Below are 27,976 nucleotides of genomic sequence, written 5' to 3'. Positions count from 1 at the left end.
GATCCTGCCCGAGCTCCCTGCGAGCGCCTTTCTGTCCGGGAAGAATCCGGTGCGGATTTTTAAAGCTCCTGCTTCTTGGGGTTGGGCTTTCCTGTCCGGGAGGCTCTTGCCGCCCCCCTTAGCCCGGCTCCTCAAGGGACCCCTCCCCAACTGGATATTTATTTATTTATTTATTTATTTATTTATTTATTTATTATTTATTTATTTATTTATTTATTTATCTATTTATCTATTATTTATTATTTTTTCCGCCTTCCTACCTTGTTAGAAGCAGGAACTCTTCTCTCTGTAGCCTTCCGGCTGTTCCCTCTTTGTTTTCAGGATGATCTGCAAGTGATCTAGGTGAGTTGGTGGGGACAGGTGACCCTGCTCCTCTGCCATCTTTCTCTTTGAATTCCAATGATGCTTTTAAAAAGAAAACACAGATTTATCATTGAGCTTTTCTTTAGCAATTTATTTTAGGTTTTAACATACCATTTTTTTTTTATACAGGCTTTTAGAAAAAAATATCCCTCATAAGGAATCCTTATAATTCAATTGGAATTATTAACCAGAGCTATTTTATTGTTTTACTTAGCTATATAATTTAGGTATGGTAGTATGATATGCAGTTTTATCTAAATTTTATAAAGACAGAAAAAGGGAAAAATTACTTAGCTTTCTTTATCACGTACTTGAAAATGTGTTGAATTTGCTTTTGTCTAAATAGTAAAAATAAAAACGGAAATAAAATGAAAATGTTAGCATATTTCTTTATGAACTCTGTTCCACTGCAGAAGTGAAACTTTTGAAATAACTGTACTTTGATTATTGAGTAATCTAATGAGTACAATTCCATAACTTTCTATTTTATAATAGAATTTTTATTTGATTTATAAAGATGTATCAAGGACATAGTTTTCTTATATTTAACCTTTGAATTATATAGTAAAGAACATTCTGGCAAAATTCACAATATGTGCCTGTTTACATGAACTGAGGGGATTTAAAAGTAGTAATATTTGTATATTTTAACAATTTTTAAATTAATATTTGCCTAGATTTTAACAAAATTTTAATTGATGCATGTCCTTATTTTGTATTCTTTACTCTCCGTCAAGTGTTAGTGAACATTTTTGCTTTTCTTTAAAGTGAGTAATAACAGTATTTAACTATGATGTGAAAGATCAACAGTTCTTGCATTTATTTTTACTGGTTAAATCATCCAATGGCATAGTGTAGCTGCCTTCAACCATTCGCCTTTTGCTTTTGAATGTTTTGCTCCTTTGTTAATTATCGTTAAGATCTTGTATTTCTTAAAAGAAATTAAATTTAAGAAAGTTTTATTAATTTAAGAATGTAGATGCTTTAGATTTGAATAAGGGCATTGAAGACATAAATAATTTTTATGCTATGAATTGGTATCCTTGTCTTAAATTTACTAATAAATAGAAAAAGTTTATATAAAAATGGCATGACAGGGATCCCTGGGTGGCGCAGCGGTTTGGCGCCTGCCTTTGGCCCAGGGCGCGATCCTGGAGACCCGGGATCAAATCCCACATCGGGCTCCCGGTGCATGGAGCCTGCTTCTCCCTCTGCCTGTGTCTCTGCCTCTCTCTCTCTCTCTCTGTGACTATCATGAATAAATAAATAAAATAAAAAAAAAATGGCATGACAGAAAATTATAACATTCACTTATTTCAAATAAAAGGAAATGAAAGCATCCTAAATCCTGTGGCAGTGACAAGATATTAAATGGACAACATTTAGAAATTTGTCACTTACAATGAGTGGGTTGTAGATGATTCCACCACCAGTTTAAATTCATATTTGATAACCCCATACTGAAACCTCCCATGACGGGTCAGTGGCACATGAGAGATAAATTAGCATTTTAATGAGTGAATAATGTTGACAATGGAAGAAAATCTCCACCATCACCACTGCTTTTAGCTTGTGAACTTCGTGTTTGTAGGAAGGCTTTAAAGTATATTTTTACCTTAGTGATAAATTGAGTTACATAGTAGTGCAGTTACTGGGCAAAGGTAAAGGACTGGCTACTTCTACCCATAGTTGTAATTACTTATTAATAATCAACTTCTTAACAAGGTCCACCTTTCTGGTTTAATAACTGAGGGTCACTAGTGAAGCTTTGTTAGCCTCCTAACTCTCCCTGATACACTTAGGACTTGTCTTGAATTTAATGATTTACACACATGCTCTATTTAAGTATTGAGTCTGTGCTGGGATTTGTGTTGAGGATAGGCCCATTAGGAAGAAATTGACATTTTCAAAAATCCTAGAAGCTGAAGGTTCTCATCATTCAAAGTAAATATTATTCTTTCATCTGAAATCGTGTTGCTCTTGCATTTTTAGTGTTAAAATACCCTTTAATAATAATTCCAGAAAGGGACAATTATGATAATAGGTTGTCTTTATTTTTATCATTCTTACTTCTTTTTAAAATTTTTTTAAAATTCAAAAAAAAATTTAATTCAATTCATTTTAATTAACATATACCATATTTTTAGTTTCAGAGGTAGAATTTAGTGATTCAATTGGGTATAACACCCAGTGCTCATTACTTAAACTGACCTTTAATCCCATAGCACAATTGCCTTAACTCCCCACCCACATCCCCTCCAGCAACCTTCAGTTTGTTTCCTGTAGTTAGACTCTCTTATGGTTTGCCTCTTTCTCTGTTTTCAACTTATTTTTCCTTCCCTTCACATAGGTTCATCTGTTTTGTTTCTTAAATTCCACATATGAGTGAAATTATATAGTCTTTGTCCTTCACTGACTTATTTCACTTAGCATAATACCCTCTAGTTCCACCACGTCATTGCAAATGGCAAGATTTCATTCCTTTTGATGGCAGAATAATATTCTATTGCATATACCACATCTTCTTTATCCATTAATCCGTCGATGGACATTAAAGGTCTTTCTATATTTGGCTCTTGTGGACGTTGCTCCTATAAACATTGGGGCATATACCTTTCAAATCGCTGTGTTTGTATCATTATTCTTTTTTTAAAGATTTTATTTACATATTCATGAGAGACACAGAGAGAGACAGAGAGAGAGAGGCAGGAGAAGCAAGTTCCATGCAAGAAATCTGATGTGGGACTTGATCCTGGGTCTCCGGGATCATGCCCTGAGCTGAAGGCAGGCTCTCAACTGTTGAGCCACCCAGGTATCCCTCATTCTGACTTCTTCCTCTTCTTTTTTTTCTAATCTTTTAAGTTTTTTTTTTTTTAAGATTTTATGTATTTATTCATGAGAGACACACACACACAGACAGAGAGAGAGAGAGAGGCAGAGACACAGGCAGAGAGAGAAGCAGGCTCCATGCAGGGAGCCCAACGTGTCACTCGATCTCAGGTCTCCAGGATCACACCCCAGGCTACAGGCGGTGCTAAACCGCTGTGCCACCGGGGCTGCCCTCATTCTGACTTCTAATGTAAAGCTGACTTTAAGTCTATTTCCCAATTAAAATTTTTTTTATCTCCCTGGGAACTTTAATTTTTATTATTTTTTAATTTAAATTTTAGGTATTTAACATACAATGACAATATTGGTTTCAGGAATAGATTTCAGTGATTCATCACTGACATACAACAGCCAGTGCTCATCACAAGTGCCCTCTTTAATACCTGTCACTCATCTAGCCTATCCCCCACGCACCTTCATCCACCCTCAGTTTGTTCTCTATCCTGAGTCTCATGTGGCTTATTTTCCTTTCCCTTTTTTTTTTCTTTGCCACCTTCCCATATGTTCATCTGTTTTGTTTCTTAAATTTCACATATGAATGAGATCATATGGTATTTGTCTTTCTCTGACTGGGTTATTTCACTTAGCATACTTAGCATAATACACTCTAACCCCATCCATGTTGTTGTTGCAGATGGCAAGATTTCATTCCTTTTGATAGCTGAGTAATATTCCTATATATATATATATATATATATACTATATATCTTACTATAGTAATATTCATATATATATGAATATATATATCTATATATCTATATATATATCTCCCCCACATCCTCTTTATCCATTCATTAGTTGTGGGCCAATTGGGCTATACTCTGGTTTCTCTTCAGATAACATAAATCTTTCGTCTTTTACCAACCTAAAGTTATTAATATTTTATTTTTTTAAACTATCTGCTCAGCTTATTATTTTTAATAGAAAAATTTTAGTATTTATTTGATCTAGGAGTGATCTGCTAACAAGTGTCCTACTAACTACCTATGCCCTATTATGGTTTCTTTGGGATTGTAAGAGAATAAAAATTAAGCATATGGGATTAGAGTTGGCAAATACTGAAAGTAATAATTATTCCTTATGCTTTTTTGTATTTCCAAAGTTTCCTATGGTGAATACATAATGTTTTTAAAACCATGAAATAATGTTAAAATAACCACAAAGCCAGAATATTTGCCAAGCACAAATAAACTCCCATAAGATCCCATTTATAATTTTTTTTTAAATCACTGTGCATAATTCTGGGAACCGCTACCTTAAGCATCCAGATTCAAGCTCTGCAAGAAGGAAGAAACGAACTCCCAATAATGTAGTGCCCTGTTTGGGAGAGGAAGGAAAGGGACATTTTGGGGTTCTCTGAAAATTCACCATCTAGTATAAACATTGAACATAAGGAACCTCACTTGTCTGAGAGGCAGGGGAATACTGGAGGATGCTAAGGAAGTCACACAGGGATTTTATGCTAGCTTACAGCCTTAGCAAACTAAGAGGGTTTTAATCATTTAAAGAATACTGGAGTTGACCTGAGAGATCATCAATATCCTCTACAAAATAGGTTCTTCTTAGAAGACCAACATCAGAAAACTTCCTGGGAAGAGCTATGAGCTGCTGCCTCTGTGAGAGAAGCCACAGTGCTGACTAGCAGACTATGCTGGGATAGCTGATGGCTTAAAAAGATGGGAAGAAAGGAGAGGCCACCAGGGGAAAGGCCACCAGGTGACTAGCAACTCATGAAGCCACTAAAAGTTCCATAATAGCAAGAACCCCACATTTAAAACAGTGTGGCATCCTTGTTAAAAAGACAGGCTTTGAAGTGAGACCATTAAAAGTAGATCCTCGCTTCATTATTTATAAGCTATGAGGCCATGAAAATGCCCTGCAACCTTCCTCTATCTCCCTGAGATTTGAGTATAATAATATGAAATTCACAGGGTTGTCAGCAAGTTAAATATGTTTGCTTTTAGGATTAAATCAGCTAATGCATGTAATCTGCTTATTAGTACACTAGTATCGACATATGAGACTCCCAAAAATACTATCAGTTACTGATTTATTTATTTAATTTAAAAGCCTTTTATTGACCCTTTGTGAGTATTGGGCACTCCTAGGTGATAGGGGATACAGTGCAAACAAACAGGGGCTAGCAAACAGTCACGGACCTTGCTTGCCTGGAGCTCAAAGTCTTGTAAGGGACACAGATTTGAATCAAATAATAATACAAATAATATAATTACAATCTTCAGGAAGCATAGATGAGGAAAAGTGCAGAGGACAACAACTCTGGGAATGCGTAATGTAGAGACTTGATCTAGTTTGGTGATAGTCACAGGATACTCTCAGGAGAGACATGAAGGAGGCATAGAAATTATAAGGTAATGGAGGGAAGGAGAGGGGAACATGCCAGGCAGGGAAGAACATCTTGTGCAAAGGTTCTGAAACAGGAGGAAGCAAGGTGTATTTATGAAACTGAAAGAAATCCAAGATTGTCAGAGATGGAGGAGGCGGCAGTGACCGGGATGTTCAGAAGTCTTTTAGGACATAGTAAAGAGCTGGCATTATTTTAGAAACATCAGGAAACCATTAAATAGGGAAATGTATAAAAAGTACATTTAAAAATATTATTATGTCTGCTATTTAGAGATAAGATCGGAAAGGCCAAGAAGACTAGGAGACCAAAGTGTTTGTGTTGATATATGTGATATTTTTTTCTATATTCTACCATTAGCTAGATGCTATTTTACGGAGACAAGAATCCTTGGCACAGGACAGGTTTCAGCACATAGACTTTGAGATACCTGTTTGTTAGCCAGGTGGAGTTCTCAATTAGCTGACTGGGTATTCACCACATTTGGTTAACTCTAAGATATATACTTTCGCATTTTAATGTTTCTGAAATTAAGTTACGTCTTATAATCAATGGTAGGCCATAGTTAAATTTCTAGTCCTTTATATTTCTTAGTGGTGTGTAAATTGATGGGGCCCTCAACATCTGTAATGTCTTAGATCTAACAAAATATTGTTTTCACTAATAATAACAAGGAAGACCACCATAACACCAATGAGTAGCCCACAAGTGACCAATTCATAAAAAATTCTGATCAACACCCAGTAGGAACCACTGGGCCTTAAAACAACCAAAATAGTGTAAGAGTGACCAGAAAGGGCAATGGCTTCAAGAAAACTGACCTTTCTTCCACCCACCCACGAGCCAGCAAGATGGAGGAAGAGACAGGAAACTGCTATCTAAATAGGATAAAGGCTATACCAGCATCTGTTCATGGAAGTCATCATAATTATAGTGATAACTAATGCTTAAATAATACTGGGTATAGACTAGGTGTTCTCAAGACTTACGTCAACCTATGTAGTCCTCATAACAACACTATAATGTAGACAGTTTTGCTAAAATACTGAGCTGGAAAGAGGTTAACTAACTTGCTTCAGTCATACAGCTCATAAATGGCAGGTCCAGATTCACACCCAGGCAGTGCAGCTCCAGAGCCTCTGCTATCAACCACTGCTATGTCTAATGAAGATAATTAACCCCTTGGTGACCTGGGAACAATAGAGAATTATGGAAATTTTGTGAAGGCTTTTGCCAACAGAACCAGACCTAGGACACATACATGGAAGATCTTCAAATTTCTACACACATATGGCTTGGGGAGGAAGGGGTAAGAAAGAGCTCTTATTCTGAGTTCTGAGAACAGTATTACAACATCTGAATCCAATGTGGCAATATCGGCTTAGCAGTGCATTAGAAGGAAGATATTCCATAAATAACAAAAAAATTATCAATATCAGCAACAAAATTTACATTCCTATTTTTATCTTGGAATGACATATGTAATTAAAAATAAAGAGAGCATGTTTTGTAAGCTATATGTTTTCTAAAATTAAAAATGCTCACCTGTAATCAACTTTGATATTATGAAGGAAAAGTAGAATTGTTCAAAAATCATAATACCTTGTTCATATAAGCTCCAGGCCTCCATTTGTGTTACCTAATGGCAAACGGTGACGGTAGCAGGACTCTGAGCTAGGAACCTTCGATGTGCATCTCTGTTAGAGTTAGCACTGTGCCTTATTATCCTAACAAGTGCAACATTTCCCCGACTTCATGTGTTTCTGGTTAGTCTTCAATCAGGATACACCAGTAAGAAAAAGTGGCAGCTCCACATTTACCACTGTTGAGATTTTAGTGAGGGCATTTTATTTTGCTTGACATGGAAACATTTGTTTTTATGAAAAATACAGTGCTTTATGGAAACTAACAAGCACAATCCTATCAAATAAAGTTGCTAAATATATTTTTTTTAAACTAAAGGAGTTAGAAAGATATAAATGTCAGGGATGGGAGAAACCTTAAGTGCAATTCTATCTTTTAACCCTGAATAGCTGCAATTATGCTAGTTTTTCCTACTTTAATTTTCTTTATGGTTTCAAAGAGAGAAACTCTGATCTATTTTGTTTCTTTATCTTGTCCATCATGGAAAACTTCAGCGCGGTATTTTATTTAGCTGTGTGATTTCTGATTGATGCTGCATTCCTAGCTTCCCTTACAACTCAGGAAGTCTCCTCCTGCCTGAGGAGCTCACCTCTCCACTTCTTGAAGAAGCATGGCTGCGTGGAAAAGTAAAGCAAGTTCACTCCTCAGCATTGCTTTACTATAGTTCCAGCTTCCTCTCTTCTGTTGACAGATGATGTTGGCAGGCGTTAGCATATATATCACCTATATAATTCTAAATCTATGTGTAATCTTGAAAGAAAATCTATATGTAATCTGTTCACACATGCGAGCATATGTGAGGATGTCTGAGTTCTTGTTTATTTTGTTTGTTAGTCACAAGGGAATGATTTTGAATTTTCCCTTTTAAAAGGAGGCAGAAAAGTACTTAAGACGTGTATAATTGAAAGATGCAATTACATATTATTTATCGTTTTCTGACTCTCTCATTGTTTCTATTACTATTGAAATAATACTAGATGAAGACTGACAATACATTAATCTAGTACATATAGACATGGTGCCATATAAATACTTTATGTGTCTTATGTCACTTAAAGCTTAGGATCATCCTAACAATAATTCTATGAGGCCAGTATAATCGCCTGAAGGTAAACTGATTTGTCTAATATTTCACAGCCTGTTAACAGTGATTTGAATATTAGGGCCCAGGTCTGACTATGTCAGCTAGGGTCCACTTATGAAATAGAAACTACATAGTAATTTGAGCAGGAAGAGATTAATGTAAAGAATTATTAATTATGATCTGCTACTAAGGGGTAAAACTAACTTTAAAAATTTGAGAAGATCAGATATAGAGTGGCTGGTATTCCTAGGTCTGAGGCAGAGCACCTAAGGAAAGAACAAGTTTTAAAGAACCTACCCCCACCACACCCCCACCTCCATGGAGCCACGTCTTGGAGAGGGCATAGCTCTGGCCCAGTGAATGGCAGAGAAGTTCACTAAGAGACCAAGCTAGGGGAACTCATGAGAAAGCCACTTTCTGGAGTTTTTGGGGAACTGTCCATAGGGAGCTGTCACACTATGGAACCTACTGGGAACCCACTCATGGGAAGGTGTTGCACCATGGAACTTGGTAGGAAGCTCCCAGTGTGTGTGCATATGGTGGGAGGTGATTCTAAGACACCTCCCAGAAAGGGCCCTACCCTGCTGGCTGCTGTGCACTGTAAGAGCCAACAGAGAGAAGTACCCAGATCCAGGAAGAGCCCCTTCATTATCTAGTTCCCTTTTTTGCTCTTTATGGAAGATGCTTAAAATTGTGCCTTATGTCCAGGAAGTGATCTAGTCTCACAAACAGGACAGTGAAAGGTGGATTGGGAGTGAGGTAATAGATTGATACCTGGCACACAGCCCACCAACAGATCTGCTTTCTTAATCATTTAAGCGTTATGTCATACTGCTTTATACTTACTTTACCATAAAATATACTATCTAACAAAATAAAGGAAAGAAGAAAGAAGGAAATTAGGAAGGAAAGAAAGAAAATGTAATAGGGTTATAAATGAAGATTTACATCATATGATAGTTCTCTTTTCTTTTGAAATATTTCTAGGTAGAGTCACTTTGAATTCATTGCTCAGGAGATTGTCTTACTGAGTTTTAGGCACTGGCTTATCAAACAAAAACTGAAGCTGCAGCAGGAGATCCAGGGTCCATAACCAAAGAATTTTCATTCTATGGTTCAAATTATTTTTGAATTCTAGTTTTCTCATCTACTAGTTAATGCAGGTTATGTTTGGTTGATAATCATTTGTTTGCAAATAAAAGCTTCCTTAGATAAGCCAAAGCCTAATTACATCATTTACAGACTGCAAGATTTAGGCAAGTTATTTAATTTTTCTGGGCCTCAAATTCTTTATGTAAAATGGAAATAACAATAAGATATGCTTTATAGATATTTATGAAAATGAAGTATATTAATGTTTAAAAGCACTTGGAACAATTTCTTGCATACAGTAAGTGGTATATAAGTATTTGCATACATATCATTATATTTTCTTATACATCATAGCCTAGAGATATTAATTCAGTCATTTTGCTTTAGGGAACTCTACACTTAGTCAACATTTTTGTCAGATTAATCTGATTTCATTATTTAATGTTAATTAAAAATATACATGGTTACATGTATAACATGAATGCTGTTCATTGGTTACCTTACTTTTCCCCATACCTATTAACAATACTGCTTTAAACTTACAGTGTTTGAAGAGGATATTTGTAAACCCCTTACTTCTAAATTTTTGCTAGGAATTATCTAAACAGTAAGATTGTTGATGAAGTACCTTTGGCTAAAGAAAACCCACATTGTCAACATAGCCATTAGCATTCAAATTATTAGTCTTTAATTTGCATCCTTTACATAAACACAGTAGACATTCTGTAAAAATATCTAAAATTTAAAAATGTTTTAATGTTCTTTTGTTTTTTACAGAAGACCGTGACAAATATTCTGAACTCATCAAGAAGTTCAATGCAATTGAAATGTTATTTACGCTCTATCCTCCTCAAGGTGCCCATGTGCGTAATAATGTTCGACTTAAGTCAACTTGGCTGAGACCCATAGTAAATGGGGAAGAAGGATATAGATATATAGGTAAAATGCTGAATCTTATTATTTCTTTTTATAATATAGAAGAAATGACTCTTTATATATCTCTTACTTGTCACTTAGATGATGTGACAGGAAGTGACCAGGAAGTGATCTAGTCTCACAAACAGAATGTTGGGTAATTCCTAGGCTGTACAGAATATTCATTTCAGTTCTTAAGTAGTGTGCCTACAGTTTAAAGAGTGGCTGTTTTACACTTTGGTACCTCCTTGGGAATAGTGGAAACACACTGTGTTGTTTCATTCACCTGATGATGGACATGTGTGTTGCTTTCAAAAACGTGATACTACAAGGAAAGTTACAATGAACATTCATTGACATGACTGTGTACAGACAAATGCTTGCATTTCTCTTAACCAAACTGTCTTCCAAAGTAGTTATATCATTTCATATTCCCCATCAGCAGAGGTCTGAGAGCTGTATTCATGCACTCTACAGCTACATCAATACTTGGCATAATCAGTTTTTCTAATTTTAGCCATTTTAATAGGTCTGTATAGGTATTCCATTTTGATTTTCATTTACATTTTTCTAGTAGATAATGATATTTGGTGTATTTTCATGGGTTTGTCATTATGTTATCATCATTGGTGAAGTGTATGTTAAAATCTTTTGATCAATTTTAATATATATATTTTTATTTGTAAGTGTTGAAAGTTCTTTAAATATTCTGAATATAAGTCCTTTACCATATATTCTTTGAAAATATTTTCTCTTAGTCTGTCTTGTCTTTGCTATCTTTTAATAATGTCATTTGAAAAGAAGAGTCATTCTTTTTTGTACTTGACTCAAGGTATAGGTTGAAGTTTTTTTTTTTTTTTAACATGTTGATATCCAAGTGTGCTAGTGCTATTTGTTGAAAAGACTATCCTTCTATTAATTAACTTTGTATTTTGGCAAAACCAAATAAACTAAGAAGATATATAGATGGCAAATAAGCACACGAAAAGATGATCAATATCATTAGTTGTTAGGAAAATACAAATTAGGGATGCCCGGATGGCTCAGCGGTTGGGTGTCTGCCTTTGGCCCAGGATGTGATCCCGGGGTGTTGGATAGAATCCTGCATCAGGCTCCCTGCATGGAGTCTGCTTCTCCCTCTGCTTATGTCTCTGCCTCTATCTGTGTTTCTCATGAATAAATAAATAAAATCTTTTAAAAAAGGAAAATATAAATTAAACCCACACTAATGTGAGAAGACTCACCTATTGGACACACTAAAATAAAGTTTGAAAATATGACAATGCCAAGTCTGGCAAGGATATAGAGCAACTGAAATATTGCATTGCTGGTGTAAATGCAAAATGATACAATCAATTTTTAAGTATTTTGGACCTTTCTTATGAAGTTAAACTACTCTAACCATAAACCTAGCCATCTGACTCCTGGGTAATTACCCAAGAGAAATGAAAGTGTTTGTTTGCCAAAAACTTATATATAACTGTATTCAGTTGCTTTAGTCATAATTGCCAAAAGCTGGAAACAACATAAATGTTCTTTGCCTGGGGAGTAGGTAAACAAAATTTGTTATATCTTCAAAATGAAATATTTTCAACTATAAAAGGGAACGAACTGTTGATACACACAACAATGTAAATTTCACATGCATCATGTTAAGTGAAAGAAGCTAAATTCATAGGCTGTATTTAGATTCTACTTAAATGACACTTTGGAAAAAGCAAAACTATAAGGGCAGAGATCAGTCCATTGATTTCCAGGGCTTACAGGTGGTAGGAGGGTATGATTACAAAGAGGTAGCATGAGGGAGTTCATAAGGTGATGGAATTATTCTGTCTCTTGGTCATGATAGCAGTTATATGACTCTGGAAATTAGTTAGAATGAACTACCAAAACAGTGAATTTTACTGTAAATAAAATTTTAGAAATAAGCACAAAATAAAAAAAAAGAATTTATATGAATGTCATACAAGTCCAAAAGAGATGTTCATCATTATTATTAATTAGGGAAATGTAAATAAAAACACAATGGAATACCGCTATACACTTAATTGTAATGGCTAAAATTAGAATGACTGAACACACCAAGTGCTGGCAGGGATGGGTAGCAATGTTAACAGTAATATTCATTCACTGCAAATGTAAAATGGTAAAAATGCTTTGCAAAATAGTTTGATATTTTCTTAAAAAGTTAAACATATACCTATTTTATAACACACCATACCAATCCTAGATATTTACCCAAGACAAAAGAAAATATATGTCCATATAAAGACTTGTACATGAATATTCATCGATTCCTTTTTTGTAAAAGACTCAAACTAGAAACAACTCAAATACCTATGTACAGGTGAAAGGATAATCAAATTGTGATATATCCATGCAGAATACTACTTACTAAGCAATATAAAAGAACAAGCTATTGACAGTATTGATACATGTAAAACAACATGGCTGGAAAGAATTATGCTTAGTGAAAGAAACCAGACAAAAAAAGAGGACAGAGTATGATCCATTTATATAATTGTTTAGAAAATGCAAACTAAATCTTATAACAGAAGCAAATTTATATTTACCTGGGATGGTGGTGGGCAGTGGAAGTGAAATGTGATGGGCTACAAAATTTTGGGGTGATGGAAATGTTTATTATCTTTGTATTATCTACAAAACTTTGGGGTGATGTTTTTATGTATATATACATATGTCAAAATTCATCGAGTAGTAGACTTTAAATATGTGCAGTTTTCATTTATACCTCAACAAAGCTATAAAAATAAAGTTGAAAACATAAATTTAAAGAACCAAGATAGTGCAATTTGTATTTTGATAATATTTTTGAGAAATGGTTTCTCTTTAAGTTTTAAAACCAGCATTTTAGAATTTGTCTATGGGGAGCCACAGATATACTGCTTCCCATTGGGCTAGTGCATATAATGGTATATACTTAAGTGCTCTTTTCTGATAGAATAAAGGAAGAAGAGGGAAAGAGAAGGAAAATTATGAAAAAGATAATAAGGGTTTTAGGTTCTATAAGATGAATCAAGACCCTGGTTGAGATTTATCTTCTTTTTGCTATTTTCTACCAGAACATAAGCACAATGCGACCCATATCATTCTAAAAGATTTGTGTTCATTGTTTATAGCCTATTTGTGAACTTGATACAAATAAAACAAGCATAAAGGAAATTTGCAAGAGGCAGTATGTTGTAAGTTAAAGACTCCATCCTCTGAGGTTTTAGCTTATCTTTTCCCTTTTAAGTAAATGGCCGAGGTCTTGCATCTTTTTGAATTACAGTTGTTATTAAATTGATAGACAAAACAGTTTGTAGTATTTGCCTTGAGAAAGATTAGTCTATTATAGAAGTACTTTTTGAAACTCAGTATCTGCTCCACTAGAAACATTTTAGGGAGGATAGCTCTGGGAATTTATTATGTGTCCCAACATTAATAATACTCCACTATGTAGGCACTTCTGTTTATTGATTTCACTCTGTAGATTTAGAGAAGTGTCATCAGCAAGAACTGAGGGGTAGTTAATAGAATTACTGAATGCTCGATAAATGGCATGGTTGCTAAAAAATTATGTAGTATTAGGACCATACATATTCTAAAATTATTCATTATATCCATGTTTTTACATCCCATAATTCCTATCACAGTAGTTTGAGTGTCACTGGAATGCTGCATAAGTCATAACTTCAAATTACTTAATATACACAAAGTATTTCTTCTGAATCATAATTTTATGATTTTAGATCAATGAAGTAAAAAAAAATAAAAAATTTTTCTCCAGGAACATATGTTTTGTCAAACTTATTTTCAGAAAATAAGTTTAACAAGCCTTTTGGAAGGCTTGTATCTTTTGTTATCTTTCCTTATGAGTTGTCTGTCCTTGAGTTCCCGGGTCTTGTGGCCTGTCATAGACACACTGAACTTGTTTCTCACCTTCATTAAGTTTTTGTGACTTTGGTGGATCCTCAACCTGGAAGCTGTAGATTATATTAAGGAACTCTTGGAATTCTAATGGGAATACCTTGAAAGGACTAGGTTAGCCATTATCTTTCAAGAAAATCATTTAGAGAATACAAATGAATGATTAAATTACTTTCTCAAACCAGTGGTGCATTCTTAACTGAAATCATATTAATATATTAATGTAAGGTTTCTAATTAGTTCAGATCCTGAATAATGAGCAAAGACCTCCAGTTCAACGACTTCTTTTCCATATATCATTTCCAGCCCTTCATATAGTAAATTTTACTTACTCTTATAACATATGGCTATTTAAGTTATGTAATTAATACTGGAACTGATTTCTTGAACTAATCACTGTTTTGTTACCCATTATAAAAGTACAAGATACCTTCTATGCTATTCAGTTTATTCCATTGCCTTCAGGCAAGACCTGATGTACATTAACCAAATGAGAATTCCATCTTTACATACTCTGGCAATTACATAATTGCCCTTGACAGTCAGGTCTGATTTTTGATGATGATCTCTCTCAGAACTTTCTACTCTGCAGCATAAGACTCTTTTCTTACAATTGCTCCAACAGTTATAACTTTTTCACTATCCACAAAATTAAGGCTACATAGATTAATAAGAGTCTTTATTTTTCTGTGATAGGTCTTTTAAAATATTATTCCTCAGAGGCCCTCTTTCTAATCCTTAATGTCTTCTGGCACTTCTCCCTAAACATTTTTCAAACTTTCTCATTTCTTTTAAGTGATGGAACTTAGAAGAAGATACGATAATCCAGTATATCTAATTTATTGTGAATATAATCCAACTACTACATGTTCTGCTTGTATCTTTGTACTTGATTTAGATTTTTAAAATACACATCTCAGGGGGTCCTGGGGGTGATTCAGTTGGTTAAACATCCAACTCTTGGTTTTGGCTCAGGTCATGATTTCCTCGGTGGTGGGATTGAGCCCAAGTAGGGCTCTGCTCTCAGACAGGAGTCTGCTTGAAGAGTCTCTTCCTTTGTCCCCCCCCCACCCTCAAATAAATAAATAAATAAATAATCTTTAAAATACACACCTCAGCATTTGGATTTCTTTTTTTTAAGATTTTATTTATTTATTCACAAGAGACACAGAGAGAGAGATAGAGGCAGAGACGCAGGCAGAGGGAGAGGCAGGCTTCATGCAGGGAGCCTGACTTGGGACTTGATCCCGGGTGTCCAAGATCACACCCTGGGCTGAAGGCGGCGCTAAGCCACTGAGCCACCAAGGCTGCCCAAGCATTTGGATTTCTATCCATTATTATTCTCTCCTTTTTTTGAGACATATTTCCTTTAATTATTGATAAGTGTATAATTTATTTTGCCTTCTTAAACTTACTATCCTGACTTGTCCTGATTATCTTTAACATAGCTAAGATATATAGACATTTACTAAGTTTTGAACCTACTCTTTGGGGTGTTCATAAGATTAATTATTGAAAAGTGAAAAATTCAAATCCTGATTTGAAGGGAGATTCACATATTTTATATGACTTCCATATGCACAAGTACAGGAAATGGTCTATTATAGTTTGGATAAGTTTAATTGTACTACTATTAGTTCAATGTCTTCATTAGCCTATGGATTACCTGCTTGCTTGAGGAGAATAATATCACTAAGACTATATTTTATGTTCAGTTTGGACTTATAAAGTTGTCTGGGTATTTACCCATTGATCTCCCTTTTTACCAACCATAAACTGCCAGATTCTCCACTTTCATGTTCTTTAAAGTCCCTTTGATTTTCTTTGTCAAGGGTAAATTATGTGACTGTGTTTTTGTGAGGGCAATTGCTGGTGGAACAAAGGTACTTTATTTTTAGATGATACTTCCTTGGTTAAAACTTTCAACATTTAGCATACTCACAGAAATTATTCATGGAAATACAAAAATGAATGCTATATTGTATCTGGTGAAAGTTTTTCAACTATGGGCAAGTTATTACAAATTCTTTATGATGATGAATTTTGCTCATTTAATGGAATGAATATATCCTATGTGAATTCCATTTTTTCTTGGACTTCATTGATCAAATCAGAGATATGTCTCCCACTTACCCAGTTTCACCAAGGAGGTTGGAATTATTTGAGAAAGACATTAATATGTGGCATGAGATCTACAAGCTAAAGGAAATGTGAGTTGCATATTTACAATAATATACCACTCAATACTTCTTAACTTTTTAAAATTAAAATCATAGGAATAATGTCTTATCATTTGAATTCTGCATCCATTTATTCAACAAGCACTAAATGAGTATCAACTAGGTTCTTGGCAATAAAGCTTGAAAAATAACTAACATAATCCTTACCCTAGAAATGCTCACAGACTAGCAGATCCAAAGCACTAGAATGTGGTTTAGTCAGTCTCAGTGAGCACTTTTATTGATCTATGTGTCAAACAAAATGCTACCAAATAAAGCTCTCCCCCTCAAAAAAAAAAAAAAAGTCTTGGGAGAACATCGCTAAATGACATAGGATGACAACAACACTCAATATCTGAAGTAAAAACTGCAAGTTCAGTTTGTTGTCCTTCTAAATAAATAAGAGTTTTGCTGCTTAAACAGTCTTTCTGGGCAAAGCAGGCTGTTGGTATTATATAGGGTTTTGGAGAAGAGTGGTAACTAGCCCCCAAGATGGAACCAATGATCCATGATTTTGTGGAAATATGCATACTGTATCTGGGTTGGTCTTTGTTTTGTTATCAAGAGAATACAAGAAAAGTGATGGTATGTTACCTCTGAGGCTAAGTCGTAAAAGATTTTGTGGAAGATTTTGTGGCTCCTGCATTGCTCTCTTTTAGATAAGCTTCTATGAGGAAAACTAGCTGCCATGTGATAAAGGTCTTCAGCAGATCTGTTGAGAGGTCTTTGTGCTAATGAATTGAAGGCATATACCAATAACCAGTGAGGAGCTGACATCTGTATGAGAAATGAACATGGTAGTGGAGTGTCTACCCTATCAGTTCTTCAGATGACTGCAACCCCATGAGAGACTGTGGCCTAACCCACCTAGAAAATCCATTCTGATTCCTAACTCTCAGAAACTATGTGAGACAAATGCTGTTTTAGGTTTCTAATTTGGGGATAATTTGTTATGCAACATGCAAGTTAGTGATTAGTGGCTTTTAGCAGTGGAAGTGAAATGACATAAGATTTAGAGTATGGTTCCTCAGGGAAGATGAAGTTGCTGATTGATTGGCCTTCAAATGTGCATTACTAGAAGCAGACTTTTGTTTATTAGTTAACTTTCAAAAGTAAGACCTCTCACCTATTGGTTGGTTTTCAGAAGTATCTTTTGTGAATTGAGCTATCACTGATTGATTAAAAATAGGGTTTAAAACTTGTTCTGGGCATTACTTATCACTATGGTTAAAGAACTATAATTGATTGGTTAAAAAGGTTTAAAAATAAGTTGTAGTATTAACTTACTACCATAGGTGTAAAACTGTTAGGCTTTTCTTAAGAGTATGAGGAAATGTTGTTAAATAAGCACATAAAGAAAAAAAATCAAGGTTTCATGTTAATTGATATAACAGAAGAAATTAAGTATAATTGTGAGCCTAAGAAAAGGGAATGACAACATCTGGCAGCATGAGAGATGACTTTATAAAGATGATATATGAATTGTTCTTACAGCGCAGGTTACAGTTTATAAGTAAAGAACAGAAAAAAGTGTTATAGGCAAAGGGAAGAGCATGGGAGCTAGTTGTAGGGACTAACTTTGTCCTAAGAAATACCCCCCTCCTTTTTTAAAAGTATTCCTAAAGACTCTTTAAAACAGTGTTTTTGGGATCCCTGGGTGGCGCAGCGGTTTGGCGCCTGCCTTTGGCCCAGGGCGCGATCCTGGAGACCCGGGATCGAATCCCACGTCGGGCTCCCGTGCATGGAGCCTGCTTCTCCCTCTGCCTGTGTCTCTGCCTCTCTCTCTCTCTCTCTCTGTGACTATCATAAATAAATGGAGAAAGAAAAAAAAACAGTGTTTTTATAAAGTCTGATGAATTGGTGACATAGTATACAATACCAAGTATAACAAAATAACCTTTTAGAAATATATGCCCTTACACTGCTTAGATTTTGTTAATATAGTTTATGACTACATTATGCATGTATACATATAACAATTTCTCCTCATATGTTAATGAATATTTAGGTAATAAATACATATTTAAATATATAAGTAATATATAAAGCTCATAAAAACAAAAGACCAGGACAAGATGGCTTCATAGATGAATTCTACCAAACATTTAAAGAAAAGTTAGTAACTACCCTCAAATTATTGATGAATACTTCCAAATTCATTTTATGAGGCAAACATTATCCTGATAACAAAACCAGACAAAGATACCAGAGAGAGAGAGAGAGAGAGAGAGAGAGAAAGTAAAGAAAGAAAAACAAAGAAAGAGAAGTGCAAAAAAAAATTAAGGATGCCTGGGTGGCTCAGTGGTTGAACGTCTGCCTTTAGCTCAGATCATGATTGTGGGGTCCTAGGACCGAGGCCTGCATCGGGCTCCCTGCAGGAAGCCTGCTTCTCCCTCTGCCTATTCCTCTGCCTCTCTCTCTCTCTCTCTGTGTCTCTCATGAATAAGTAAATGAAATCTTTAAAAAAAATTATAGGCCAATATCCGTGACAAACATAGAAGCAAAGATCCTCAATGTAATATTAGCAAACCAAATTCAACAATAGACTAAATGGATCATACAGCATGATCCAGTGGGATTTATTCTAGGGATGCAAGGATGGTTCAATTTCCACAGATCAATCAATATGATACAATACATTGACAAAACAAAAGGTGAAAATTACATTGTCTCAATAGATACAGAATAAGAATTTTACAAAATTCAAAACACATGTAAGATAAAAACTCTCATAACACATATAGGACTGTACCTTAACATAAGAAGGTCATATAGGATAGACTCACAGCTAACCATTTACCCAATGGTAAAAAGCTGTTTTCCTAAGATATCACATAGGATATCATATAGTCTATCATATAGGATAGAATCACAGCTAACCATTTACCCAATGGTAAAAAGCTGTTTTCCTAAGATCAGGAGCTTTGCAAGGATATCTACACTTGCCACCTTATTTCAACATAATATTGGAAGTCCTTGCCAGAGCGAGTAGACAAGAAAAAGAAATTAAAGGCGTCAAAATTGGAAAAGATGAAGTAAAACTATTTGCAGATGATATGATACTATATAGAGAAAAATGTAAAGACTCAACCAAAAAACTATTTGATTAATAAATCAATTCACTAAAGTTGCAGGATACAAAATTTGCATCCAGAAATCAGTTGCATTTCTATACACTATTAACAAGCTATCAGAAAAAGTAATTAAGAAAACAATCCCATTTATAATTGCATCCAAAAGAATACAATACCTAGGAATAATATTAACCAAGGAGGTAGAAGATCTGTACTCAGAAAATTCCAAGATGTTGATAAAAGAAATCAAATAAAACACAAATAGGTGGAAAGATATTCAGTACTTATGGATTGGAAGAATTAATACTGATAATGATAAAATGACCATACTACTCAAAGCAATCTTCAAATTCAATGCAATCCCCATCAAAATACCAGTGTATTTTTTACAGAAGTAGAACAAAGAGTCCCAATATTTGTGTTGAACCACAAAAGACCCCAAATAGACAACACAATACTGAGAAAGAAGAACAAAGCTGAAGGTAAAAAGCCTTCAAAATTTCAAAAAGGACTACGAATCTATAATAATCAAAACAGTATGGTTTTGCCATGAAAACAGACACATAAATCAATGGAATAAAATAGAGGACCCAGAAATAACAACCTGATTAAAAAATGGACAGAAGGCTTGAATAGACATTTTTCCAAAAAAAGACATACACCTGGACAACGGGCACATGAAAAGATGCTCAACATCAAAAGATGTTCAATAAAATATTATGATTATTCTTTCAGAATTCAAGTGTATAAAAATTTATCTTAAAGAAATAATGTATATAGATGTATGTATAATAGTAATTACAACCTTGTAATTACAACACATGTTGAGACAATATAAAGTCCCAGTAATAGTCAAATGATTAAATATACTCTAGTTCATGAATAAGATGGAATTCTATATGACCATTAAAATTATGTTACTGAGTATTTACTTATAGGGAAATTTAAAAAATACACATTTTTGTAATAGCATGATGTGTATATTATATTCACATGGTTGCATCAACGGAATGTGAGAATAAGCAAATTTAATCTTATGTTAATCCACGGACTCTAACTATTCTAATATGCCTGCATTTTCTATTTTTTCTGTATATTCTACATGTTTTACTTGACATTTCTTGTTTAACAATAATAAAAATATTATTAGGAAATTGGAAAATATAATTTTGAACTTCATGTTTAAGCTATATTCTTTATGTTAAAAATCGAAAAGTTTAATCTATGTTTACATTGTTTTTCATTGATAAATTTATCTTTATACTATTTTGATTTTGTTGTGTTGAACTATAGTGAAAAGAATATCTATCATATAAAAATAAAATATAGCATTTCAAACAATGAAGAAATGAATTAAACCATTTTCTAATTTTATTTTACAAAACCATTTAAGATAGTTTTGCATTTAAAACTACATTTTAGATATGGAAATATAACACCTATTTGAAATATCTCTTCCTCTGAGAGTTCTATAACCCTTTGAGAACACACTCTATTTAATTATTCTTATTCCCACACTAGAATTCTTTGCACATAGTAGGTATGTATGCAGTATTTGTCATATGATTGCATATATAAAGTATTATCATAGCATTTAAGCTCTTGTTTTTCATGTTAAAGGTAAATACTTTTTTTCCATCAATATATTAAATTTGCTTTTGTTTACTCTCTCTGTATTCCTTCAGAGATTACTGTAACATGATATGGCTATACCATAGTGCAGCACAGTTCTTTAATATTTAAAAATTTTATTAATAAATAAAGTATAATTTAACCATAATGGGGGCAAAAGTCCAAGGCAATAAGAGCATATTCAGTCATTCCACAAATCTTTATTGAGTGCCTTGTGTTCAATACTCTGTGATAGACATGAGGAGAATTCAAAAGTAAATGTAACAGCTTTCCTCTTGTGTTTATGAGTTAGGCTGGGGAAATGATACAGATACATAATTAACCACAGTAGAAGATATAAAGTGATGAGAGATGTAAACAGGTGCATGTTGTGTTCTTACTTGTTCTGCTAAGCAGTCTTGAAAGGTTGGGCATAATAAGAGTTTTACAAGAGAGAGACACCCTGATGCTTGAGAGAAGTGTGAGGATGCCTTTTAAGTTATTTTACGCTCACAGGAAAAGAGTGCCCTCAAGTAAAACATTGATAGTGTGTAACTAGCCCCTCCAAAATAATTTAAATAGTGTACTTGTTTACTAAGGAGTAAGCATTGCTTCACTATGGAGTGATCAATCATAGTGTCCTATTCATTGATATTTTTACATATGAACTTAATATAAAGATGAATTACAGATAATTTGCAAAATTGTGAAAAAGAAAATATTATTGAAATAATACTTTCTTTAATATAACTATATTTTTTGGCACCTTTTCTTCTAGTAGTTTGTAAAACCACTTGTAACTAAAATATTTAAGCCCTGGAAGGGACATTACATGTCATTTCACCAATTTCCTTTTCATTTTTACAGGCTACCAGTTAGAAGGTATTGGAAAAGAATCATTTAAATTGAGCAGAGGGCAGAGGCTAAGTGGCTTGTTCAAGGTCATAACCTTAATCACAACTATGATGATGATTCAAGTTCACAGTTTCATCAGGCCCATTGCTATCCAACCTCCACCACCACATACACATGCTCCCAAATTGTCCTGGCTTTTTATGAAAAGTAATTTTTCTGGACAAAGTAAGCATTACTACATCTGTCTTTGTACTAGTCTTTATTTTTCTGTTTTCCTCAAGCTTAAAAATTGGCAGCTAGTTTTGTCCTTTGAATATTTTCTAAAGCAAAAACTGAAAGCAATACTGCTCACTGCCCTTTTCAGAATGGAGGTGAGGCAAAGGCCTGGGGTTGAGGTAACCTGGCGCTGCAAAAGCTCTTGTTGCCTGTGGACACGTTGGGTTCCAACCTTTCTGAAAGGCTCTGACCATGCAGTTTTGGCTTGTCAAGTCTTGTTTTGCATGGCTATTATTAGCTCAGTTCCTTTCCTTTTCCAACTACACGTATTAAACAGTAGGAAATAGTGCTTCATCATGAATCTCACATGAAACAGAAACAGATCCTTATTAGATGTAAACTTTGTTTAAGCTGAAAATTATTTAATATCCCTAGGGTAGAGTAATGACTTTTCCCCCAAAGACTGAAGTATAATGAGGTAAAAATGTTTTCACAATACTTTGGAATTTTTATAATTGTCCTCTGTATTGTTTGACTGTCAGTTAAATTAGAACATTTGATAATTGTAGGGAGCTGATAAGACTTTCTATTAAAGGTATGTCATTATGTTAATCTCAGTTCAAATATAGTTTGCCTGAACCTTGTTTTGATTATATAATATTAGACTAAATTAACCCATTAAATAAGCTTACCCTGGAACATTTTAAATGCCTTTAATGTTAACATTAGTTTAAACAAGTATGAAATCATGTACTGAAACTATTGTTGTCTTTCCTTCTTAAAGTCTTTAAAATTTGCAGCAGATATTTCTACATAAATACAGATAGTTTAGATTTAAAAACAACTGATGAATACAACTTATTTAGCTTATAACTATATATTTTGGGAAAGTAGTGAGTGATAAATTAAAAAAATGTGGAGGCTCCCAGGTTTCATTTGGTATGCAAACACCTGCATACTATAGTTATTTAATTAATACATTGACATTTACTTATACAAACCACTTATAATTTTATTTTAAAAAAGATCTTTGTGGCATGCTGCAAATAATAGAGTTCTTTCAACAATTTTAACTGTACTTCCTTTATTCATGCATGGAAAGGACTCAGTGACCATGAGTACCATATAGATGCTTTTAAACATTCACATCGTATTTATATACTGTCCACTCTGTGGTGGTCTGTCTTGCTTTCTTTTTTTCAGAATAAGCTTGACAAATGTCTGTGCAAAAAAAAAAAAAAAAAAAAAAAAGAATGATTCCATCCTATCATATTTAAAGGAAAGACTCAAAACTTCATTTATTTATTCATTCAATGAATATTCTGGAGTGCATACTGGGGTACTCTGTGCTAGGAACCTGCAGCAATGAGAAACATAACAGAATCATGGAACAGGCTGAACATGAGTGGATTTCTTTCTAGTCAACATCTAGGTGGACTCCTAGGACTTCAGAACTAAAATATATGCAAAGCACATCTTGTTTTGGCATCATAAAACATTTGTGCTTTTCATGGTTACACATATTAACCTCCACCTTACAGTCTGTCTACTGGGCACTTATAAGATATTTAAAAAAAAAAGATTTTATTTACTTATTCATGAGAGACACACAGAGAGAGGCAGAGACACAGGCAGAGGGAGAAGCAGGCTCCATGCGAGGAGCCCGATGCGGGACTCAATCCCAGGACCCCGAGATCATTTGAGCCAAGGGCAGATGCTCAACCATGGAGCCACCCAGACATCCCTATAAGAAATTTTAAGAGTAAAATTTAAAGGCAGAAGAGGGAAAAGTGTGGAAGAGATGGGTGGGAGAGGAATTTTATAGTGGATGCTGGTGCCTACTTATTTGCAAAAACATCACTGGACATTGTCATAGGTATAGGCAGGAGCCAAGAGAACTATTTCTATCTTTAAAGAACGTGCTTATATAATGTACAACATATGCATGTTGGTAGTAAAACAGTCCTCCCACATAGTAGGATATACTTAAATGCATCCTTCCACATTTACTGTTTAAGGATAGCATGGTGTTTGTGATTTTTTGTTTCTGGCTCCGAGGTTAATCACAACTCTTCAAAGCAAATCAACATCTGTGCTCTAGACACTATATCATTGGGAAGCAAAAATTATATTTCACGAGTATTGAATATTTCCTATATACAAACCACTGTGCTAAAAGATTTACCTAAATTTATGTAAGCAATGCTATTTAATTCTCAGAGTAATTCAATGGACCACATGCCTAAGGACAATGAATCACAAAGAGGCAATATACCTAAAATGCGTAACTAGAAGGTGGTAGAGTTATGACATGAAATCAGCTTATGGCTCCTGACTTTTCAGCCCTTGGTTTCAATATACTTAAAGTGATGTAGGATATTAAACATGTAACCTAAAAAAATAGATCAGAATAAAAGATTCAAACAATAGCTTAAAAACAAAGCCAAGGAATGCCCGGGTAGATATGTCAGTTCAGCATCCAACTCTTGGTGTGGCTCAGGTCATCATCTCAGGGTCCTGGAATCAATCAAGCCTTACATCCGACCCTGTGCTCCACAGAGTCTGCTTGCGATTCTGTCTCCTTCTCTCTCTGCCTCCATCCCCCACTCCTCTCACTCACTCTCTCTCTCTCATACATACATACATACATACATACATACATACATACGTACATACCAAAAAAGGTCAACACATGATTATTTGGATGGTAATCCTTATATATTGCAAATAGATACAATATTTTTATTGGCAGTGTAAGTCTTGCTAATCAAAAAAATCTTTTTTGATGGGAGGACAAAATTAGTTCTTATAGGCCAATACCAATGACCAAAGTTACATTATATTGATTTTTTAAAAGAATAATGCAATATTTGCTCATACCAAGAACTATTTAAAAAAATATATACTTAGTCCCCCTTTATCCATGGAGGATACATTTCAAGATCCCCAGTGGATGCTTGAAACTGCAGATAATACCAAACTCTAAATACTGTATTTTTCCTCTACATATGTATCTGATGAAATTTAATTTATACGTTAGACTCAGTAAGAGATTAACAACTAATAACTAATAACAAAATAAAATGATTATAATAGTATACTATAATAAAAGCTATGTGAATGTGGTCTGTTTCTGTTGCTCTCAAAATAACTTATTTTACTGTACACCTTGTGATGATGTGAAATGCTAAAATGTGTTAACTGGTGAGAGGAAATGAGATGAATGATGTAGGCATTCTTTTTTTTTTTTTTTTTTTTTAGTTGATGTAGGCATTCTTATGTAGTATTAGGCTACTATTGACCTTCTGAGATATGTCAGAAGGATCATCTGTTTCTAGACCATAGTTAACTGCAAGTAACTGAAACTACACAACATGAAGCTGCAGAATAGGGATGACTACTGTAATTGTAATGATAGGGTATATATAAATTATACATGCACACAGGAACTTTAAAATCAGTTTTGGGGATTATAAAAATAATGCATTCTCATTGTGGAAAATTTAGAAAATGCATTTAGAAATACTGTTAATTTTTGCATATTTTTATTAATTGTATAATGACTTATAAGACATTTTACTAATTGCATATGTTAATAAAGTTAAACACATCTGTATATATTGATTTTTATCATAATTAAGCCAGGAATATTCACATGTCTGAATGGAAGATGATAATGAAGAAAGCAATCGAAAGATACTGTTAGCTATGGACAGTGTGGTAATCTTTCTTGATTGAATAACTGAGTGATTTGGGTCATTCAACTTGAGTTTAAAAGAGGCAGAAGAGCATCAGTCACAATTCTTTATAAAGAAAATGGCCTGTTTCTCTATGCTCCTCTGCTTATGTTCAAGGAAAAAATTAGTAATATGGCAGTGTATCCAATAGTGTAAATAGTTGAGCCATTTAGCAAAGTTCTAGAAGCTAAGAGAACTCATCATTGCCTTTACTAGGCTCAAATGTATATAGGTAATGACTCTCACTCATTCCACAAACCTAAATTACTATTGATACACTCCCACAATCTTAAAGTTTGTATTTCTGCAAGCTTCAATGTGCCTTCAATACAAAACAAAGTAAAAAAAGGAACTAGGAAATGCTTTCTTAGCATTTGGCATCTAAAGATATACCCAGAAGCTTAGAATAGTCTGGCCTAATGGGTGAGTCACCAGAAAGGAGACCATAAAATGCACCTTCCTCCTGTAGAGCAGAGATGGGATGACTCAACTGTACATGTTAAGTACTAGATTGTGGATATGGAGCCTAACAGGTTTTATGTGCCAATCTGTGACACATCTATCAAAAGTATCCACTGTGATGTATGATGAATTATGTTTCTAATTTAGTTACATTAGAAGATTGCTAAATTAAATTCCAGTGGACTGAAGCTAACAGGATCAGCAACACCCAGAAATATCTCCAGGCAGGACCAGTTCCAGTGGAACCAAAGTGCCCAGAACAAGAAGGTGGCTGATGCCCAAGCCCACTGGCGTGTAAGCAGTGTGGCAGTCCTGTGCTGGCACCAGAGGATAACCCGTGTGCAAGGAGAGAAGCACGGAGTTATGCAGGGAGTCTTCCTCCAAATTTTAGGGAGAAACCTAAAAGATTGTAGCAATAATCAACCCGACAAGAAATTCCATCTAAATTGTGGATTAAAGGATGTGGCCTAAGAAGCATATTTCCTGACAGAGGAAGCAGCAAAAACAGGAACACTCCTAAGGAAAAGTCAGATCAGGCTCCATGAGTGTTCTGACAGTGTTATTCAACAAGACCCTTGATTCTGAGCCCTGAACTGAATGAAGAAAAACCTATAATACACAACTTTTCCATTCTCGAGTTTAGTTTTGATTATTCTTTCCATCTGCTAAAGTCTATCTGAAATAATTTGAAAATTCTTTAAGTCCTCACATAAACCTGGGAAAGTCTTTCTGTCTCTGTCATAAAACTAGGATACATATGAAACACCTAGGTCAAAATCTTTTCCTGCAAAAGCCTAAAGCAATTCCTGTCATCTTTTATGTTTAGACAACTTTTTATTCCGGAGATTTTCAACATACACAGTCATGGAGAGAATTGCCTAGTGAACCTCATCACCCATCTTCATCACTTCCCAGGATCTTTGCAGTGTTTCAGAACATTCCTTGCTCCCTTTCCACTTCTTTCCTTCTTGTTCAAGTTACATTCTTTGAGTCTGGACCACTGAAAGTCTCTTAACAATCTTCCTCTTGCCCACCCAATGGTCTGTTGTCCACACAAAGTTAAAATGATCTGTAACAGTGTAAATCACATCATGCTGTTCCCCTGCCTAAAATCTCCTATGCCTTCTCTTTAAGTTAAAAATTCCAGGAGCAGGCGTCTGCGTGGCTCAGTGGTTGAGCATCTGCCTTTGGTTCAGGTTGTGATCCTGGGATTGTGGGATCGAGTCCTGCGTTAGGCTCCCTGGAGGGAACCTGCTTCTCCTTCTGTGTGTCTATCATGAATAAATAAATACAATCTTTAAAAAAAAATCTCAGGATGCCTGGGTGGCTCAGTGGTTGGGCCTCTGCCTTCAGCTCGGGACATGATCCTGGGATCCAGAATCGAGTCCCGCATCGGGTTCCCTGTGGGGAGGCTGCTTCTCCCTCTGCCTGTGTCTCTGCCTCTCTCTTTTTGTGTCTCTCATGAATAAATAAATAAAATCTTTTTTAAAAAATCTTAAAAAAAACCCTAAAACTCCATG

The 27,976-nt window shown here is 34.6% G+C and overlaps 1 protein-coding gene across 7 annotated transcripts in view; it reads left to right on the top strand.

The window, feature by feature from the left end:
- The window catches only part of IQCM (IQ motif containing M), a 436,649-nt gene that overhangs the window by 331,455 nt on the left and 77,218 nt on the right, over positions 1 to 27,976 (top strand). For all 7 annotated transcript variants that reach the window (XM_038558977.1, XM_038558978.1, XM_038558974.1 and 4 more), the window contains one exon: positions 10,215 to 10,376. In XM_038558977.1, coding sequence (XP_038414905.1) covers positions 10,215 to 10,376 — 162 coding nt within the window. The remainder of the gene's footprint in view (positions 1 to 10,214; positions 10,377 to 27,976) is intronic.

Source organism: Canis lupus, chromosome 15, assembly GCF_011100685.1.
Source record: "Canis lupus familiaris isolate Mischka breed German Shepherd chromosome 15, alternate assembly UU_Cfam_GSD_1.0, whole genome shotgun sequence".
Lineage (NCBI taxonomy): Eukaryota > Metazoa > Chordata > Mammalia > Carnivora > Canidae > Canis > Canis lupus.
Note: the sequence above shows the minus strand (reverse complement) of the source record. Positions and strands in the feature narration are given on the sequence as shown.